Source organism: Zonotrichia albicollis, chromosome 10 (genome assembly GCF_047830755.1).
Source record: "Zonotrichia albicollis isolate bZonAlb1 chromosome 10, bZonAlb1.hap1, whole genome shotgun sequence".
NCBI lineage: Eukaryota > Metazoa > Chordata > Aves > Passeriformes > Passerellidae > Zonotrichia > Zonotrichia albicollis.
In genome coordinates, this window is record NC_133828.1 from 18,796,116 (window position 1) to 18,812,582 (window position 16,467).

The 16,467-nt window shown below is 41.7% G+C and overlaps 1 protein-coding gene across 14 annotated transcripts in view; it reads right to left on the bottom strand.

The window, feature by feature from the left end:
* The window catches only part of ANKRD44 (ankyrin repeat domain 44), a 131,966-nt gene that overhangs the window by 21,985 nt on the left and 93,514 nt on the right, over nt 1–16,467 (bottom strand). For 5 of the 14 annotated variants that reach the window (XM_074548219.1, XM_074548224.1, XM_074548218.1 and 2 more), the window contains exons 12-17: nt 15,870–15,987; nt 13,483–13,551; nt 12,643–12,783; nt 10,656–10,739; nt 9,574–9,685; nt 4,259–4,285 (exon numbers count right to left, since the gene is read on the bottom strand). In XM_074548219.1, coding sequence (XP_074404320.1) covers nt 4,259–4,285; nt 9,574–9,685; nt 10,656–10,739; nt 12,643–12,783; nt 13,483–13,551; nt 15,870–15,987 — 551 coding nt within the window. The remainder of the gene's footprint in view (nt 1–4,258; nt 4,286–9,573; nt 9,686–10,655; nt 10,740–12,642; nt 12,784–13,482; nt 13,552–15,869; nt 15,988–16,467) is intronic. The other 9 variants (XM_026795752.2, XM_026795751.2, XM_026795753.2 and 6 more) reach the window with 7 other exon arrangements.

Below are 16,467 nucleotides of genomic sequence, written 5' to 3' on the forward strand. Positions count from 1 at the left end.
TAATGCAAATTTTAACACTTCCCTGCAGCTAAGAGGAAGAAAAAAAAAATCAAGCCTCCCACCAGTTTCTTGGTAGGTTTGGGGCAGAGTTAAGAAACTCATTTGGTGTTGCCATGTGGAACCACCTCCAGTTAAAACACTGTTCTTCTCTTATATAAGAGTGCTGTGAACAGGATGAAGCAGCAGCCAACTATGAATACACAAATGCATCTGATTTTCTCCAGTGAGTAAACAAGCTAAAAAATCCCACCAAACAAAGCCAAGCACTAAGCCTGTTCCCCTGCCTACCTGATATTGGCCTTTGGTCTGTGACCATGAGGGCAGCACAGCAGACTAATTTAATAATTTTTAATTATATTTATCATCACCATGCTGAAATTCCAGGATTAAAATCATAACAAGTAAATACTTCCCTTCACCTGTCAGAAGGCTCCAAAAGTCTCCAGGAACAAGGCAGATAATTGCCTTTCAAACAGATGAAAAAAACCACACAGAAAATTGACAAAATTAAGGCTCTAAAGGCACAAATTGTGGGATTGGAGAGCCCCTCACAAAAGGCATCTCCATGGCTTAGTCAAAGCAGCTTAGGCTGGTGCAGACCAGGCTTAATGAGCTTATTAGTCATAGGGCTGAATATCTCCATCAGAAAGTCAAGTGCAAACATGAATTTGATGGCAAACCTGGAAGCTCTCAGAAACAGAGCCATACACTGCAAGAGGAGAAATTATAAAGGAGAGCAAGAAGAGAAGATAAAAGACACAGCACTAATAATGTTTTTGGCATTCCTTGTCAAGCATTGTTTTTTAACAATTAAGTCACTTGAATGATAAACATAATGTAGAAAGAGATAAAAAATACCAAGTCCAAGTCACCAAGAAATCCTCCAGTTTTAACAGTGTTTCCATGCTTCTAAGGATGCTTTTATAGTAAATTACATGTATTTGCTATAATAACACATAGAACAGTGTGTCCTTGGGGGACTCTAGCTCCATTATACTTGGAAGAAGCTATCCATAGTTGCATCTGTTTTTAAAGAGGTAAATTTATCATTGAGATTCATTTATTCTGGCAGCCATGGAAGCTTAAATCCCACAGAGCTCACAGAGCAGGCCCAGCATGTCTGCTGTGCTGCAATCCATCCCTGCCTGTGGAGCTGCACTTCACCAAAGACACACAAATAAACATCAATTGCCAACAGTTTATGGTTACTTGGGGCTGACTGGACAATGTCCCAGCATACTGCATTTCTAATTTTTTTGAGACTTTAAAAGTTTGCCTTGTAGCAGATTGCATTTATGTGCATTGACTGCCACAGATGTCAGGTGGATGTCAGAACTGTGCCAAGATCCTGCATGAGAGGGTCACTCTTCCCTGTGGGCAGGTCAGAACCTTTCTGAAGGGCATCCTTCTTCTCTTTCTGCCTCTTGGGAATTCCCAGCATGACCCTTTCACTTCCTGTGACAGCATCATTTAATACTGCAAGTAATCTTGTGAAGTCTTCTTCAGACTCAGGAACATGAATGCTTTGGGAGATGCAGACTAAGATTAAACATCAATTATTCAGTTCTAGTCTTACAAACTAACAGCACTACAAGGTTACTATTATAAACTCTCTTCTCTTCCCCAGTTCAGCATGAAGATGAATAACTTTTACAGTTCACACCATTTCATTTGTGCAGCAAGGGTATTTACAGGCATAAGAGGATTTACTGCCTGATTTTATTCTGTGGTTATAATAAATGACTCTATAGCAGGATACAGTGTGGGTTCCCCCCTTCATTTTTAGGGCATTCAGATATGCCAGTTAATGAGTCAGGATACTTCCTATGATTGTCCTCATAATATATGCTAAAATTCAGCTCTGGTATTAAAAAAAAAAAAAAAAAAAAAAAAAAGCGCAGCTTCATGGAGCATGTCAGTAATTTAAAATTACCATAAAGCAGGAAAAGTGATAATACTTTCATCATGCATAAAAGGTTTAAGCTGCACTTTTCAAAGCGAGAGTCAAAAGAAAGTCCAAGCCATAGACAATGAAACAATGGGAACTATGGAACTATCTCAGGCCTTCCAAGAGAACAGAACGTGTGAATCTGTCCAAGCCATCATGCACAGGCACCTCCAGGCACAGCCACTGTAGTGCACTCCCAATAGGCATGTCCCAGGTTTGTGCTACCTGGCACTGAAGTTAAAGGGACTTTTCTTTTAAAGCAAAGAAGACAGAGTTTCTTAAAACAGAGTTTTACTGTTTTATTAAGGCAGCTTTGACATCCCAACACACACCCTGGCAGTACTGCTGGTGAGCCCCTGCAGTTTGGTGCCATTCACGCTGATTGTAAAATGGCATAGCATTGGATTGGCTGTGTATATTCTAAAAATGGCCTTTACTCTGAAAAGTTATTCATCTAACAGTGTTCAGAAACATCCACACATGTGAAGAGCTGATCAAAAGGCAATAAAGACAAAAGAAATAGTTGGAATTCTGCAGTGATGCTGCTGATCATTCACAAGGTCACTCAGAAGTGGCAACTGGTCACGATTTTTAATGTCACTTTCAGAACTGAATACAAATATATGAGCTAGGTGTCACTTTGCATCTCATATTTCCTGATAAATTGGAACAGATAATTGTCTCTGCTCTGGGAAAACATGTCACCAGCAGCTTCTTATAAATAAAGGCTTTTCCAGCAAGTAGCCAGGACAAGATTGAAAACCCTCATCAGTTGTTTCTGATGATACAGAATAGAGCAGTAAAATGAACCTCTTCACTACTTTATCTCTAATCAGGGAAGTACATTTTAAAAATCTCAGAATTATTCCTAATTGATGAAAAATTCAAAGGTGAAGTGGCACAAATATATCCTCAGGGGAACAAGCAATCCTGTAAACTCTCTCCATATTCGTAAATACACATGATCAAATTAGTTTAATTTGATCAGGTTAAAACCAATGTGCCTCTTAACCTAGTGCTGATGTTTTCCTAAGATCAGGCTTTAAAAATCCAATTCATCAGTACTGGCATCATTTTCACTCACATGCACAGATATGGGTGAAGTTAAATTAACTTAAGCAAGAAGTATTTTCACAAGAGCTCAGGCTGAACCTGAAGAGATGTGTGAGTAGCTCTGTGCAACTCCTCCAGTACAAAATTTAAGTACCCAATACCCAGCAGAACAGTCACCACCATGCAAACAGGACACTTACCTGGCATGTCAGAGAACACTGTTCAGGGCTTTAAACATATCTAAATCTGAAACTCGAGCAGCCTCCAGGCCCTGGGCTGTTCTCAGCTGGGGCTCTGATCTTCCCTGGGAGCTCTTCCACCCCATACAAAATCATTTCATGTTAAGCCACAGAAGTGCCATACTCAGTGGCTCATAGGGACAGGTGATTGTCACCCAGTGAGTGTTTAAACAATGCAGAACAGCTCCAAATGAGAGTGAGAGATCACCCCCAGCACCAGCCGGCATAATGTGTTGGTTACTCCTTGGGATGGAGAAGTCCAATTCCTTTGTCAGTCAGAGCAGAGATTTGAACCTGGGACTGTCATACTCAAATCACATATATCATGTTTCTTTCTGGCCAGAAATTCTACCTCAGAGGTTCTGCAAAACCTCACACTTTCCTTTAAGGACTCTCTTTTGCAAAATCATACAGCTGTGCAAAAGGTATAGGAAGGCTTATATTGAGAGAAATTATTAGGAGTTTCCTCTTTAGAGAGAAAACTTGAGGACTGGTGAAATACAGTGAGAATCAATTTTTAAAATATGCATTTCATGTTATTTTTGCTACTCTCCTCTCATTTGAGCCTCTACTCTGAAACACACACAAGTACTTTTTAAATTAAAGCTCGCTTGAAGCCACGTAATTTACATTCCCTCTCCAAAACACTTTAAAATTGGCGACAAACTTCCAGAAAACAGCCAAGTGTGGTTCCATTTCACACTGCCAAATGCAGGGTTACTTTAACATCCAGGGAAGTGTCATGCCAGCCAGTTACGTGCACTGGACTCACAGCCCCTGAGACTGACTGAGGAGAAGCAACAGCCTTGAGCAAAGCTGGAGCCTGCAAGCAGCAGGAAGGAGGAATTCCAATGGAAGCAGAAGCAGCACACATGCAATTGCTTCAAGTACACGGCATGCTGGTTAAGAGTTGTGATTCTTCTTCCTCAGGCTTCACCAGAGTGAATACAAGGATTTGCAAAATACTAAGAAGTTGAAATAAAGATACACAACATGCAATCGCTTTTCATTTACTCACTATATCCAAGGGAGTTTTGCTTCCAATCTAATTAAAAATGTCAATTAGAACGAGAATAATTAAAGACAGAAACACCCAAGTGTAATGGTAATCTGAAAATGTTTCTTGGTTTATTTTTCCTGTACAATAACTGCATTGCAAGCAGTGCATGAACAGAACCATGGACCCGAGCCTGTGTGTCCCATCCCTGCACTGTCCACACCCAGCAGAAATACTCCTGGAGCAATGACCCCACAGCCACTGTGGATGGATATCAGGTTAATTAATTCATAAGGCAGGAAGGAAGAGGGGAGAATAATGACAGTGTTTAAGATCCATCTCCTCAACTGACAAAACACAGATCAACAGATATATAATACACACACACACACAGTGGGAGGCTTTGCTTAATGAAGTGAGATTGCTTTGCAAACCTACAAATACCAATAAAGCAGTGACAGTTTCTGTTTGAAAGTCTGCTCATGCAGGCAAACATCTTGCCTTGGATAAATAAACCCGACTGCACCCCTAAAATCCCAGTGACCACAGCTCTTTCTGAGAGCCTAATACTCTAATGCAATGCAATATGCCTTGATCAAATGTCCTTTTCTTTGGATTCAGTAGATTTGAGGGAGCCAGATATTCTTCACACATAACATTTAAACACCACACACACAGATACACAGAAAGGTATTCCAGGGAATGGCAGAAGTCCATGATCTCTTTCCTAACTGAAGGAAAAATGTCTCCTCAAGTTCTGCAGTGGCCTTGCTGTTCTCTATCAAAAGAGTGTCTTGCTTTTCCACCCCAGGAAAATAAAAACACAGACTAAAAAAGACAAGATGTGTCAGAGAGGCAGAAAATAAACCCCAGAGATGCTAAGCAATACTCTATCCTACATGGCAAAGTGCCAGCAGGGGGCCAGGGCAAACAGTAAATTCCTGTCCTTGTTGATTTCCTAAGCAGCATTAGCTTTTTAGAAAACATTTTTAGAATCCAAATTATCTGCTTTCCAAAACATAAAATCTAAGACAAATTGCACTTCCATAAACTAACTTATATCAGTGTATCTAGCCTATATGGGCTCCTATTGATTATTTAAACAGTGGATCTGGGTACATATTGCATAAATGCTGACATCAAAGCTCAACCAATTAAATCAGTATACTGTGATTTGGGGGATTCTACAACTGACAGACAAATTAGGTGTATTAAAGTTCTTTTTGAGCATTAAGTTCCTAAGTTCTTCTCCTTTTTAGAACCACTTAAGTTAATGACTTTGTGCTTCTCTGCTCCACATGGAAAAGCTCTCAGAGACACAGGTAGAAAGTAATTCCTCACACAAAACACTGCTGCCCCTGGCTCAGACTACGTGATCCCTTTAAGGAAGAGGGTGTTGGTTGTGGAGACAGACAGGCAACTAGGAAGGAGAAAACCCAGGTTGTTTCCCCTGAATAAAGAGATCTGGGTCAGAAGGAGGCCCAGGGGCTGCCACTGGATGAGCATTGGAGCCAGATCCCCATGTGGAAAAAGCTTTTCACCACCTATCCCAGCCCTGCTGTGAGTCACTTATCAGTAATTACCAGGTCCTGCTCTCAGATGGATGAATGAACACATTTGTGTTGGTAGGAGACAGGTAATTAGCAGCAGCCACACTGGAGATTTATGGAGTCAGTGATTGCAATTTCTCCCCAGGTTAAGGAGCCAAGTGTTTGAAGGCATGGCTTATCTGCCTTGCAGTGCAGAGCTGCTCTGATAAAGGGGCTCCCCAGCTCCCCATGCCCAGTGTGTGCTGGCCACACACCTCCCTCAGCCCCTGCTCCCCAGCACACACAGAGGGGTTTGCCTTTTCTTCTGGCACAGCTTTTGGTTAAACCATGCTCTCCTCCCGTCCTTAAATGATGTAGCCCCTGTGACAAATCAATTTCTGTTAGTCAAAGAGGGAATTACATTTGCTGATGGAATAAAGAGAAGAGCAGATTAAAAGAAAAAGTATCCATAATTTCTTACAGTCAGAGAAGAGATTTCACTGGAGGAGACAGGCATTTCATTCTGTTTGGTCTAGCATTGCACAGAAACCTGGTTTTATCAGCACAAAGTGCTTGACTGTCTCCCCAGGTAGAATTCTAATGTGAAATTACAAATTAAATTCCACTCTTTTTACACCAATAAAGCTCTTGTGACAAGAGATCATTTCAATGTAAAAAACCCCACAATATTTTTCTTTTTTTTCAAAGGAGTTTGGTGATGGGATCAGCACTAAAATACCAGGTAGCAGTGATGACCGGTGTCACTGACTGCCAACAGCAAAGTCAGCCCCAGCCTAAACAAACCTGAGGTTATTTCTGGAAGCAGGAAGGCAGGTGGGAGTTCCAGTGGCTTGCAAGCACACCACTCAGCCTCTGTGAATGGCTCCCTACAGATGGAGAGACAGCTGAGGAATCAGCTTCCACTCTTCTCTTTTAGCAACATCACATCATTCATAGCAGGGCAACTACCCCACTAATATTCCAGACAACCTAAAGGTCCTGCAGGAAAAACCTTCTCTTGTTGAGCTCTGTGGTTGAACACACAGAACATAAATTTGGTTTGAGTCAAAGATATGACCTTTTCACTCTTAATTCTTATTTCTCCCAATACCTCCCCACAAAGAAATGTAGCTAAGTTCCATCCAAGGTATTGGACTCAAGGGAAACACAAAAGTCAGAGAATGAAAATATGTTTCTACAGATAAACCAGTCCTTCCCTAACTGCATTCAAATGTGTAAATATTTTATAATGCTGACAAACTGTAGTGCTTAGAGCACAGACCAAATTGCCCAGTGAAAAAAAACTCCACTGGATAACACACCAGTGGAAAGAACTCATTTCTTTAGAAAGAAGTTCTCTTAAATACCTACTAAAAAAACTTAAATACCTGCTAAAATAATCTTACAAGGTCTTTTACAAACTTGGCATATTCTGGAACACCAAAATAATTCCCTAACATTTGCTGAAGTTTGGTATTGTGTGTGAAAAGAAATACTAGTAATCATTATTACAGAAAAACAAGATTATTGTGGCACCCATCTTGACTTAGTTTTGACCACAATTAAAGTTCCATATTTTATATGAACTCTTTCCTCTAACAAGTTTTAGGCCCATAAAGAACTGTCTTGTTCTAGGCAAGATAATTCCTAGATATTTTCATATTTATAGATATTTTTATCAGCTATCAATAATAAACAAAAACATTTACCCAGGGGATAAAATAGTAAAATAACAGCTAATATGGCACTGAAAAATAATGGTTTATTTACATAATCCCACCTGACTTTGCTTTCAGCCCTTTTGCCATCCTGAATCCCAGCATAGCAAAGAAATCAGTGTAATGGCGGTGCCTGTATCAACTAGTTGGAGTTATCAAATGTAAAGTTGTTAAACTCAGGACCTGGTAACTCCTGATAAAAAAACTGAGTCAGCTTCTTCTGCCAGTGGGTGCAAAGATGACAGATCCTGGTCCTGCTGCTGGATGAGTACAAATGCTTTCTGACACATTTACCCTTTGTATTCCAGAGAGAAAATGACATGCCTGTTACCCTCCAAACACCAATGGAAAAATCCTGGCTCCCCAAATGGAAAAATCCTGGCACCCCAGCACAAAACACTGATCCTGTGCATGCAGAGGACTAAAATTTGTGGCAGTCGTTTTTCACCACTGTACACAGAACAGCTGTGTGACTCTAACTCTGTAAATGATGCTTGACCTTGGTTTTCCATACAGCAGCTTTAGTCACAAATACAGCAAGACTGTCAGGGAAGAACTTGGAGTTTTTCTGCCTGAATACAGAACATTTGCTGCACAGCTGTCTCTGGCCCACCAGATTAAAAGAAAATCCACCACCAGATGAAAAGAAAACCCAACACCTCTGACATGCTCTGCATTCCCAGCTCTTCCTTCTGTCTGCCCAGCCTCAGCAATGCCAGGATTTGACAGCAGATCATTGCCTGCAACTGAGATGTGCAGAAAATGTGCCCAGCCACAAGCACAAGAGAAGAGAGGGGGCCTTGCTCTGTTCCCAATCTGTGCCTCACAGCACACAGGGACTGACAGGGAGGCTGAAAGAGAATCCCCAGTGAAGATGCTGCCCCTCCAGCCCCACAGGCAGAGTCACAGAGATCAGTGCCAGGAGAAGGCAAGGCCAAGCTCACTGCCACAGGCAGCAAGGAGCAGAGCTATTTAAAGTGTCCTAAATATACTTGCTTGCAGGTGGGAGCTAAAAAAGCTCAACACCCCACCTGAAATTCTGCCCCAGGCCTGCCCTGGCAGAGCTATTGCCCCAGGTTCCCAAGCTGCTGGAACCAGCTGCAGCATTTTCCTGTTGTGGCACGTGTGGTGTGAAAGCAGCATGTGCTGTGCAGAGCTCCTTCTCAAAAACGAAATACTTGACTCTTGAACACAGAAAGAAAGAACCAAACAACACGTAACACTAAACAACACACAGTGTTCTCACTAAAGCATAAACAGCTATAAAATTTTCCAATTGGAGCTTAGTTTTTGGAAGCAATGAAAGTCAATTTATATGCAATATATACTATTATATAGCCTATATCATGTATATAGTAATAATACATGTAATTTATATAATATATATAATTTTGGATCATCCTGTATATCAAACAGTTAACTCTCACCTTAATGACACTTTAACAAGTCAGATACATCTATAAATCCATTCTATACATTTCCCAAATCCAATGTTTGGCTAAAAATTGTTGGCATCTTAGAAGATGCAATTACTAATCACTCAGGCCCAGAATATTAAAAAAGGAATTTAAAAAAAAATTCAAAAAACTCCAAAATTCTCAGCTGCTTTGCATATAAGGTTGATTGATCTTGATTATGGTAACTTTATCAATGTTGCCATTGTTGTGCCAGAGACAAAAAAGAAACTGCAGGTATGAAGCAAAAGTTATTTACTCCCTCAGTATGCAGATCAAATAAAGGGCCAGGTGGATCAGGCACATTCATTGTCATTTACCAGGAACTGTCCCTTACTCCTGGCACTTAGGCATACACGGGGAATATTTTGATCACACTTAAAATTAATTTGTGCATACATAAACTTCACTCAAAGACAACCCTTAAGCACCAGGTTTTGGAATTAGGACTTGATTATCAAGATAAACATATTTTTAAGATGGGTGCAAATATTTGTGGTTACTGCCCCATATTTCAGGTTTCCACGGATTTCTTACTATCCAAAGAGCTCCAGTAGTGGCCGTGGGGGAGCTGCCCATCCTGGCACAGGCACATTCCCTACCAGCAGCCAGGGAAGCCCCGAGCAGGCACTCACCAGCTCCAGGCACTGCCGGTGCCCGTAGGCAGCCGCGTAGTGCACGGTGTTGTAGCCCTCCTTGTCCTGGATGGAGGGGTTGGCATCGTTCTGGAGAAGGAACTCGAGACACCTGTGGACAATTCACTGGGTAAATGTGGGCTCACACAGTTTAACAGGCTCATCCCTCGCTGCAGCTGGAAGTGGCACTGAACACTGGCAGTGAATCCTGTACTTCGAGCAGCAAATCACTTCTCACCAATAGCTCCTCACATTCACCACGTTTTAAACAGAAAATCCCCATTTGGCTTTGAAGATCAACTTCATGGAAAAGATAATCAACCTAACTCTTGTGGCTACTCTAATTTACAAAATTAATTTTCTGTTACAAAACCTGAAAGCTTCTGTGCACATGACATAAACAGCCTAGAACTGCTACTCCTCACACAAAAACTCAAATATCAAACCATCAGTCTCCAAACATGCACTAGGGCAGGCTGGAGAAAAAAGATTTTATTAAGTTACATTAACATATTCTCTTCATTGGCTTTTTTTTTCAATAATGTTTTTCAAAAGATCCCTTTTGCTCTTTCTAGCTCTTGCCACTTTCTCTTATACCATCAAGATACTGTCATTTTGTTATTAGTACCTCCTTGCCTAGCCTGTAATCTGGAGTGAATGTAAGGCCATTATATAATAAAGGGGATTAAAAAAAAAAAAACATTAAGCAGATAGATGAAAATGTTAATCCAAGTGAATGCATTGAGAAAGCCATTAGCTACTTCTTTTTGCAACATACAGACTGTGCTGTGCATGACACTAAAGACACTACGTGACACTAAAGCACATGATATTAAAGAATTATAAAATTACTGAAGCTGTACATCTTCCATTGAAAACAGCAACAAGCACAGAAACAGAAATACCAGGGAATATGTGCACAGAGAAAAGCATGGAGTTTTTCCTTTAGATTAGCCCTCATTAAAGCCAAGCATTGTTTTAGCAGAGCAAAGAACAAGCAAGAGCAGAGTGTAAGGCTGCAAGCCAAAGCCGTGGCATTCTCCAGGAATGAAGTCTAACTGCATTTGTGACACCAAACTTACAATGCAGCTTCTTTTTCCTTCATCTCAGTGGCTCTTTCAAGTTCTTCAGCATTTTCATGGGAGTTACCTAAAATATTCTTTCTTCTTAGCACAGAGGACAGAAAAATGCAACTTAATTCTCAAAATACCACACCGGTGATTTTGATGGAATCTGCTCCCACCCCCAACCTCCTCTTCAAGGAGCTGACTTCCTCCAGCCAGCTATGAGGATTACACAAGTTGTTGCAGCAATGTTGTGCACTTTTTTCCTTTCCAGAGCAACTCAGGAATACTACACCTTGCTTTCTCCTGCAGTAAGCTGCTAGTTCTCTAGCATTTAGGATTTAGAGCAACTTTAATCACTGATACTAAATCACTGTCTTGAGTCTGCATTAGCTGACTGGCCTCACTTTCTGTCAAATATCTTGGCAACACTGTGTGATCTCAGTCAGGTTCTTCTCCCTGCTCATTAACTACCCACATCCAGAGTTAATGATGAATATTCTTTGGAATGAGATCGCCTGACCTTGCAAGTTTTTTGACATTCAGCAGGAAAAAAAAAAAAAAAGATTTGCTGACCTATAAAATCATGGTCTGCAAATAGCATTTGATCTACGTAATAAGGCTTCTTCCAGAACATCTCAAACTGAAAAATTTAATGAGAAGACAGCATCACCACATCAGAATCAATTTAGGTTTGGATTGTGAGGACAAATAAAAGCCATATACTTCTTCCAAAGTTCAGGATGTGACTAAAATAAGCTTTTTTTTTTTAAATGAGGAATAAAAGTAGAAACATCCTGAAGTTAACCAAGAGCTTGTTTAAATGCAGAAACCTCACCTACCAAGAACCAAAAGCTGAAAAACACACACTGAATCATCATTCTCAAACCCCCCAAGTAACACCTCACCCTGGTAAAACAGAATTAGAAACAGGCAGTGGTGAAAGTCTTCCTACAAGCTTATGCTGCTTTTCATGCCAAGCACAGACCTCTGATGACTCTGCCTCCTTCTCCCCAGCACTGTTCAGGTTTGAGGGTGATGGGGAAGGCATTTTTTATATCAGTATTATCACAGAAAATGATGAAGAAGCTCTTGATGTGGCATTCAGAACTCTGCCATAAAGTTAAACCAAACTTCCCCTGGCGTGGCACTGAGGTGGTGTTCTGCTGGCAGAGATGCAGCTGTACTTTCACCAGACCTCACTATACAAGAAAGCAAAAACTAGATCCTTAGTGTCTAGAGACACTGTGAGACAGAAAAACAAAGGATGAACCAAAAATAAATACAGATTGCTAACAATTTTGAAGAGAGAGAACAGGATAATTGAGTCTGGTTTATACAGTGTGTTATAAGGAAAAGATTGGCAGAATGTTCCACTATCTGGGAATTAAAACTGCAGCCAGTAACCACAGCATTTCTAAGTCTTGCAGCTCCTTCTCACAAGAACATCACTGCATTCTGACACAGCCTATTCCTCAGACATCTCTCTAAAAAGGCAACCTGTTTGGACAGGGTGAGCATTTTTATCTGCTCTGACAGTGGAGTGAGACTGATGGTGAGATCCATCCCACCCTTCCCACCAATCTGTCAAAATGCCAAATGTCTGTCACTGCAGTCTTCCTCAAAAAACCTCTCCTGCTGCTGTCTCTTGCTCTATCCCTTCTGATGGACTTGCAAAGCAAATGCAGAAAATTCTCTGAGCTTAATCTTGTGATGAAACCACAGAGAGGAAAACAGAGGACACAACACTGAGAAAACAGTTCCGTAGGGCAGGCTGGCTGCAGAACTGTGTGCTCCTTCAGAGGTAAACCGTGGAGCTGAAATGCCACATTATCTGGGGGCTTGGCTTCCAGGCACAGCAACTCTCTGTGGAGCTATGCACACATCTGAGAGAAATTCCTCTGCTAGTGGGATCATTCTTTTGGCTCAAACAGCAGAGCACCACGAAGAGACTGAAATGATTTAGTGAAACACTCGAGGCAGGAATTGCCCAGAGCTCCCTTACTTTCTGTCCATGTCAGAAGCAGCAGCGTAGTGCAAAGGGGTGCGTCCCCAGTCGTCTGTTTCATTAATATTGGCTCCTGTTGTCACCAGGGTCTCAATGCAGTGGAAATGACAATTTGCAGCTGCATAGTGCAAAGGTGTCCTGGAACATAAGTGGCAATTTGTTACCTCATATTCCAACATGTACTGAGGAGAATAAAGATAAATCTTCATTGCTGCGTTCCTACAGATTTCCATCAGTCAATATCAGCACTTTAATTCATGGAAATTTAACAAAATATTGCATTAACAGGAAGTTCTGGTGCTGCTACAAAGCCTAATAGGACACAGAGCATCAATCTGTGTCTTGCAAGCAGCCCAGTGCCTGTGAGAGCCCCTGCTGTGGCTCTGCAGACACGCTGCCCCTCCCAGCTGGGAGGCAGAGCACAGCACCGTGTCCATCACAGCATCTTGCTCAGCTGGCATGGCAACACCCATAGCAACGCTTTCCGTGGAGGAAAACCCTCTGGGAAGCACATCCAGTGGCAGCTGTCCTGCCATAACAGCTCAGGTACTGTCTTGGGCACAACAGCACAAGAATTTAGGCAGTAAGGAAAAAAGAAAAGCTGTGATATTTTTAAAAAGAAAAGCTCAAGAGGGTGGGATAGGTATAATGGATTTAATGAAGCCTGCACCTGTGTGGCTGGCATGAAACTGTAGCAGCAAGGGTTCTGCAGAGAAGGCCAAACTACCTGATTTTGCTGCCATTTTTCATAGAACACATGATTTTCAGTCAGAGGTGGCCTTTCTTCCTTGCCTGATAGAGTCTTTCTTTTTTAAAAGAGCTTTGTAATTCACCTACCTTCCACATTTGTCCTTCTTATTAAAATCTGCTCCACTGCTTTGCAAGAGTTTTATACATTCTACATTACTGGAAAGAGAAGTAAAGAAAACAAAAGGTGAATAAAGCAGAAGCTTACACCTGCATTGTCCCCTGTCCCCCAAAAGGAAAAAGTTACTCTAGTTATTTTTGTATTATTTGCTGTGCAAAAACTATAACTTGAAATTCAATCTAACAGAAAGTGAAGCTCTATAAAAAGAAATTATTTTCTTTTTTTTTTCCACTAGAAAACCTCAAACTTCTCTTCTGAAGAAGAAAATAATTAATTTTCCAAAGAGAGCACAGTAAATGTGATCAGTATGTTTGGAAATTTTCAATGGCAGCTGTACTGCAGTGCACCCATTCTGACCTGGTATTTTATAAGGGAACTTTAAAATAAAGTTGTTGCTAGCTTATGAAATGCCAGTCTAATAATGAAGAGGTGACATTTAACGAAATCCACCCCCACTCAGCAGAGCATTCAACAGAAAGCACTTTGCTCAAATCCTGTTTATTTAATGAAATATAATCACAAGAATCACTTGTAGGTGTACTCTACCTAGATATGATTTGTTGACTATTGATGGATTTAAGCCCATCTCCAAGTGCTTTGTTAGCAAAGGGGTGTGGCTGTTATAGTGATTGTCACATCAACACTGCATTTATAAAAGTGGAGGAGAATTTCCCACAGCCTGGCTGTTTCTTCGTCTTGTTTAAAGCCAGGTAATTTTTAATAGAACACAAACCAGCTGCATTCTGAGATCTTTTGTAATTGAAGCAAATAAATGTAGGACTCCAAGCTGGCAAGTGACAAAGTGGTGCAGCACTTTCCAAGACGGCTTGTCTTTCACAGGGGCATCACTTGTGCTCACAATCAGACAAGCAGACCTTTAAAATTCTTTCTCTAGCACCCATGCAACTCCCATTAATGTAATGGCAGTAAGAGGCCTGTGTCAGGAAATACACCAATGGCTTCTGTAGATCTCCAGCTACAGAAAAAAAAGGGACTGGCTGCAATAATGCAATATTTTGGTGTAGGTCAATCCCAACTCTAAATTGTTGTTGCATAAAATAACTATGGAACACTCACCACAATGACCTAAAAATACAAACACTTGCTAGTGATGACAATCATAATAAACCACTGGGAAAATATGGTTTATTTTCATGAGTCACTTTTGCTTCTTATTGAAGCCTGTCCTTCTCTTTATGACTTCCAGGATGTTTTTAGTATCCTTCTGGGGTGCAGCCTTATCAAAGAGGTAGCATCTGAACTATATTAAAATAATCTCCATCCAAGTAACTGTCATACCTCTTACATGAAAGTGAAAGAAGTATCAAGAGGAATAATACCAAAACAATAATAAACCAATATTTGGATGAATTTTATTAGGGTTTGGGGTTTTTCCCCCCTCAGGAACAAAAATTTTGCAATACAGATTTTGGTCCTCTGAGAAGAAAAAGCAACTTCCAGAATGACTGCCAAGTATTTGCTGTGGATGAGCATTTCTGCTTGTTATAACCACAGAGAAGCCAATGTAGCCAAGGCTCCATTTCAGCAGTCTTCTGAGCCATAAAGTACTCAAACAGAAAAGTCAAAACTCAATGCTTGCCAAACTTTGTGTCCTTTTGCTAGATTAACCTCTCAACACTTCACTGACTGGATTATCTGGAAATATTTAAAATAACTGAATGCTACATTTACATCTTAAGTTGAAGCATTTCAATTTCCACTTCAATTTCACTTTTCTGCCCTCCCACCACTTTTCAGGAACGCATCACCCCAAGAGAGGGGAAGCCTTCTCACTTTCTAATTTGGAGGCTGTGGGTTTGGTTTTGGTTTTTTTTTGTTGTTGCTTTGGTTCATTGGTTTTTCTTTTAGAAACTTATTGCACCTGAAAAATGGGAGAGAGGGAGATGAACTACATTTGGACTCCAAGGCTGCAACCTGATGGGCACTGCTGCAAAGCTGCATTTTTGGACAAGGACAAGGTCCAGAGATGGAGGCCAGGAGTAACTCCCCTGCCAGCAGCATGCCAGGAGCTCCAGCTCCTGCTCCTCACTGGGTGTTCCCTAGGGAATGATGCTTTTCTGGAGACTGTTGTGGCTCTCAGGGAGGCCTGAAAGCTGAAACAGCCTTCTCAGGGGCATGAAAAGGAAGAGTTTTCCCCTCTGCCTGAAACGCATGCTTCAAATCAACCCAGCTCACCCTACACAAGGGCAGGGGCAAATGTGAGCCTAAAATGACGCAAACTATGGCATCAGACAGCCTTGCACAGCAATGAATTCCTCTGTGGATAGCACAGCCAAGCTGGCTGGCCCCAGATGTGCCCCAGGATGCCCTGGAGCAGCCCCGGTGCAGTACTCACCCTCCGGCAGCGGCCGCGTGCAGGCACGTTCTCCCGAAGCTGTCGGGGGTGTCTATGTCAAAGCCTGCAGACAGCACGTGCTCATTACTAAACAAGGACACTATGCTATACTTTTGTCCTAGTTAAACCACAGGAAACATCGCAGAGACAGAAAAATCAGTTAGTTGGGAAGAAAGCAGAAGGCAAGGCGCAGTCAGAGAGGCTGGCACGGGGACGGTGAGCGGCTGCTGGCACCGGCAGCGCTATAAAAGGAGCTGTGACAGGAGCCCATTTCCACATCCAGCTCCTCCACACCCCTGTCTGCAGCCTGGGATGGGTGTTTGGGAGGCTGAGACAGCAGGACAGGAAGACAGAGAACATGGGGACATGAGGAAGAACCACAGAGTCAGCCTAAACATGAACTGGGGCTGTTTTCACGGCACGTGGTTGTCAGATTGGGAAGAGCCTTCCAGCAGCACGTGAGGATATTCATCAAGATGCACGAGGCCAAAGGCTGCAGCCTGACAGTGCTAACTCTGCCCACCCAGAGTGCTTTCTCTTCCCATCTAGTGGTCAAGGCCAGAGCACACCAAGTCTCAATATAATGGGGTATGTAATT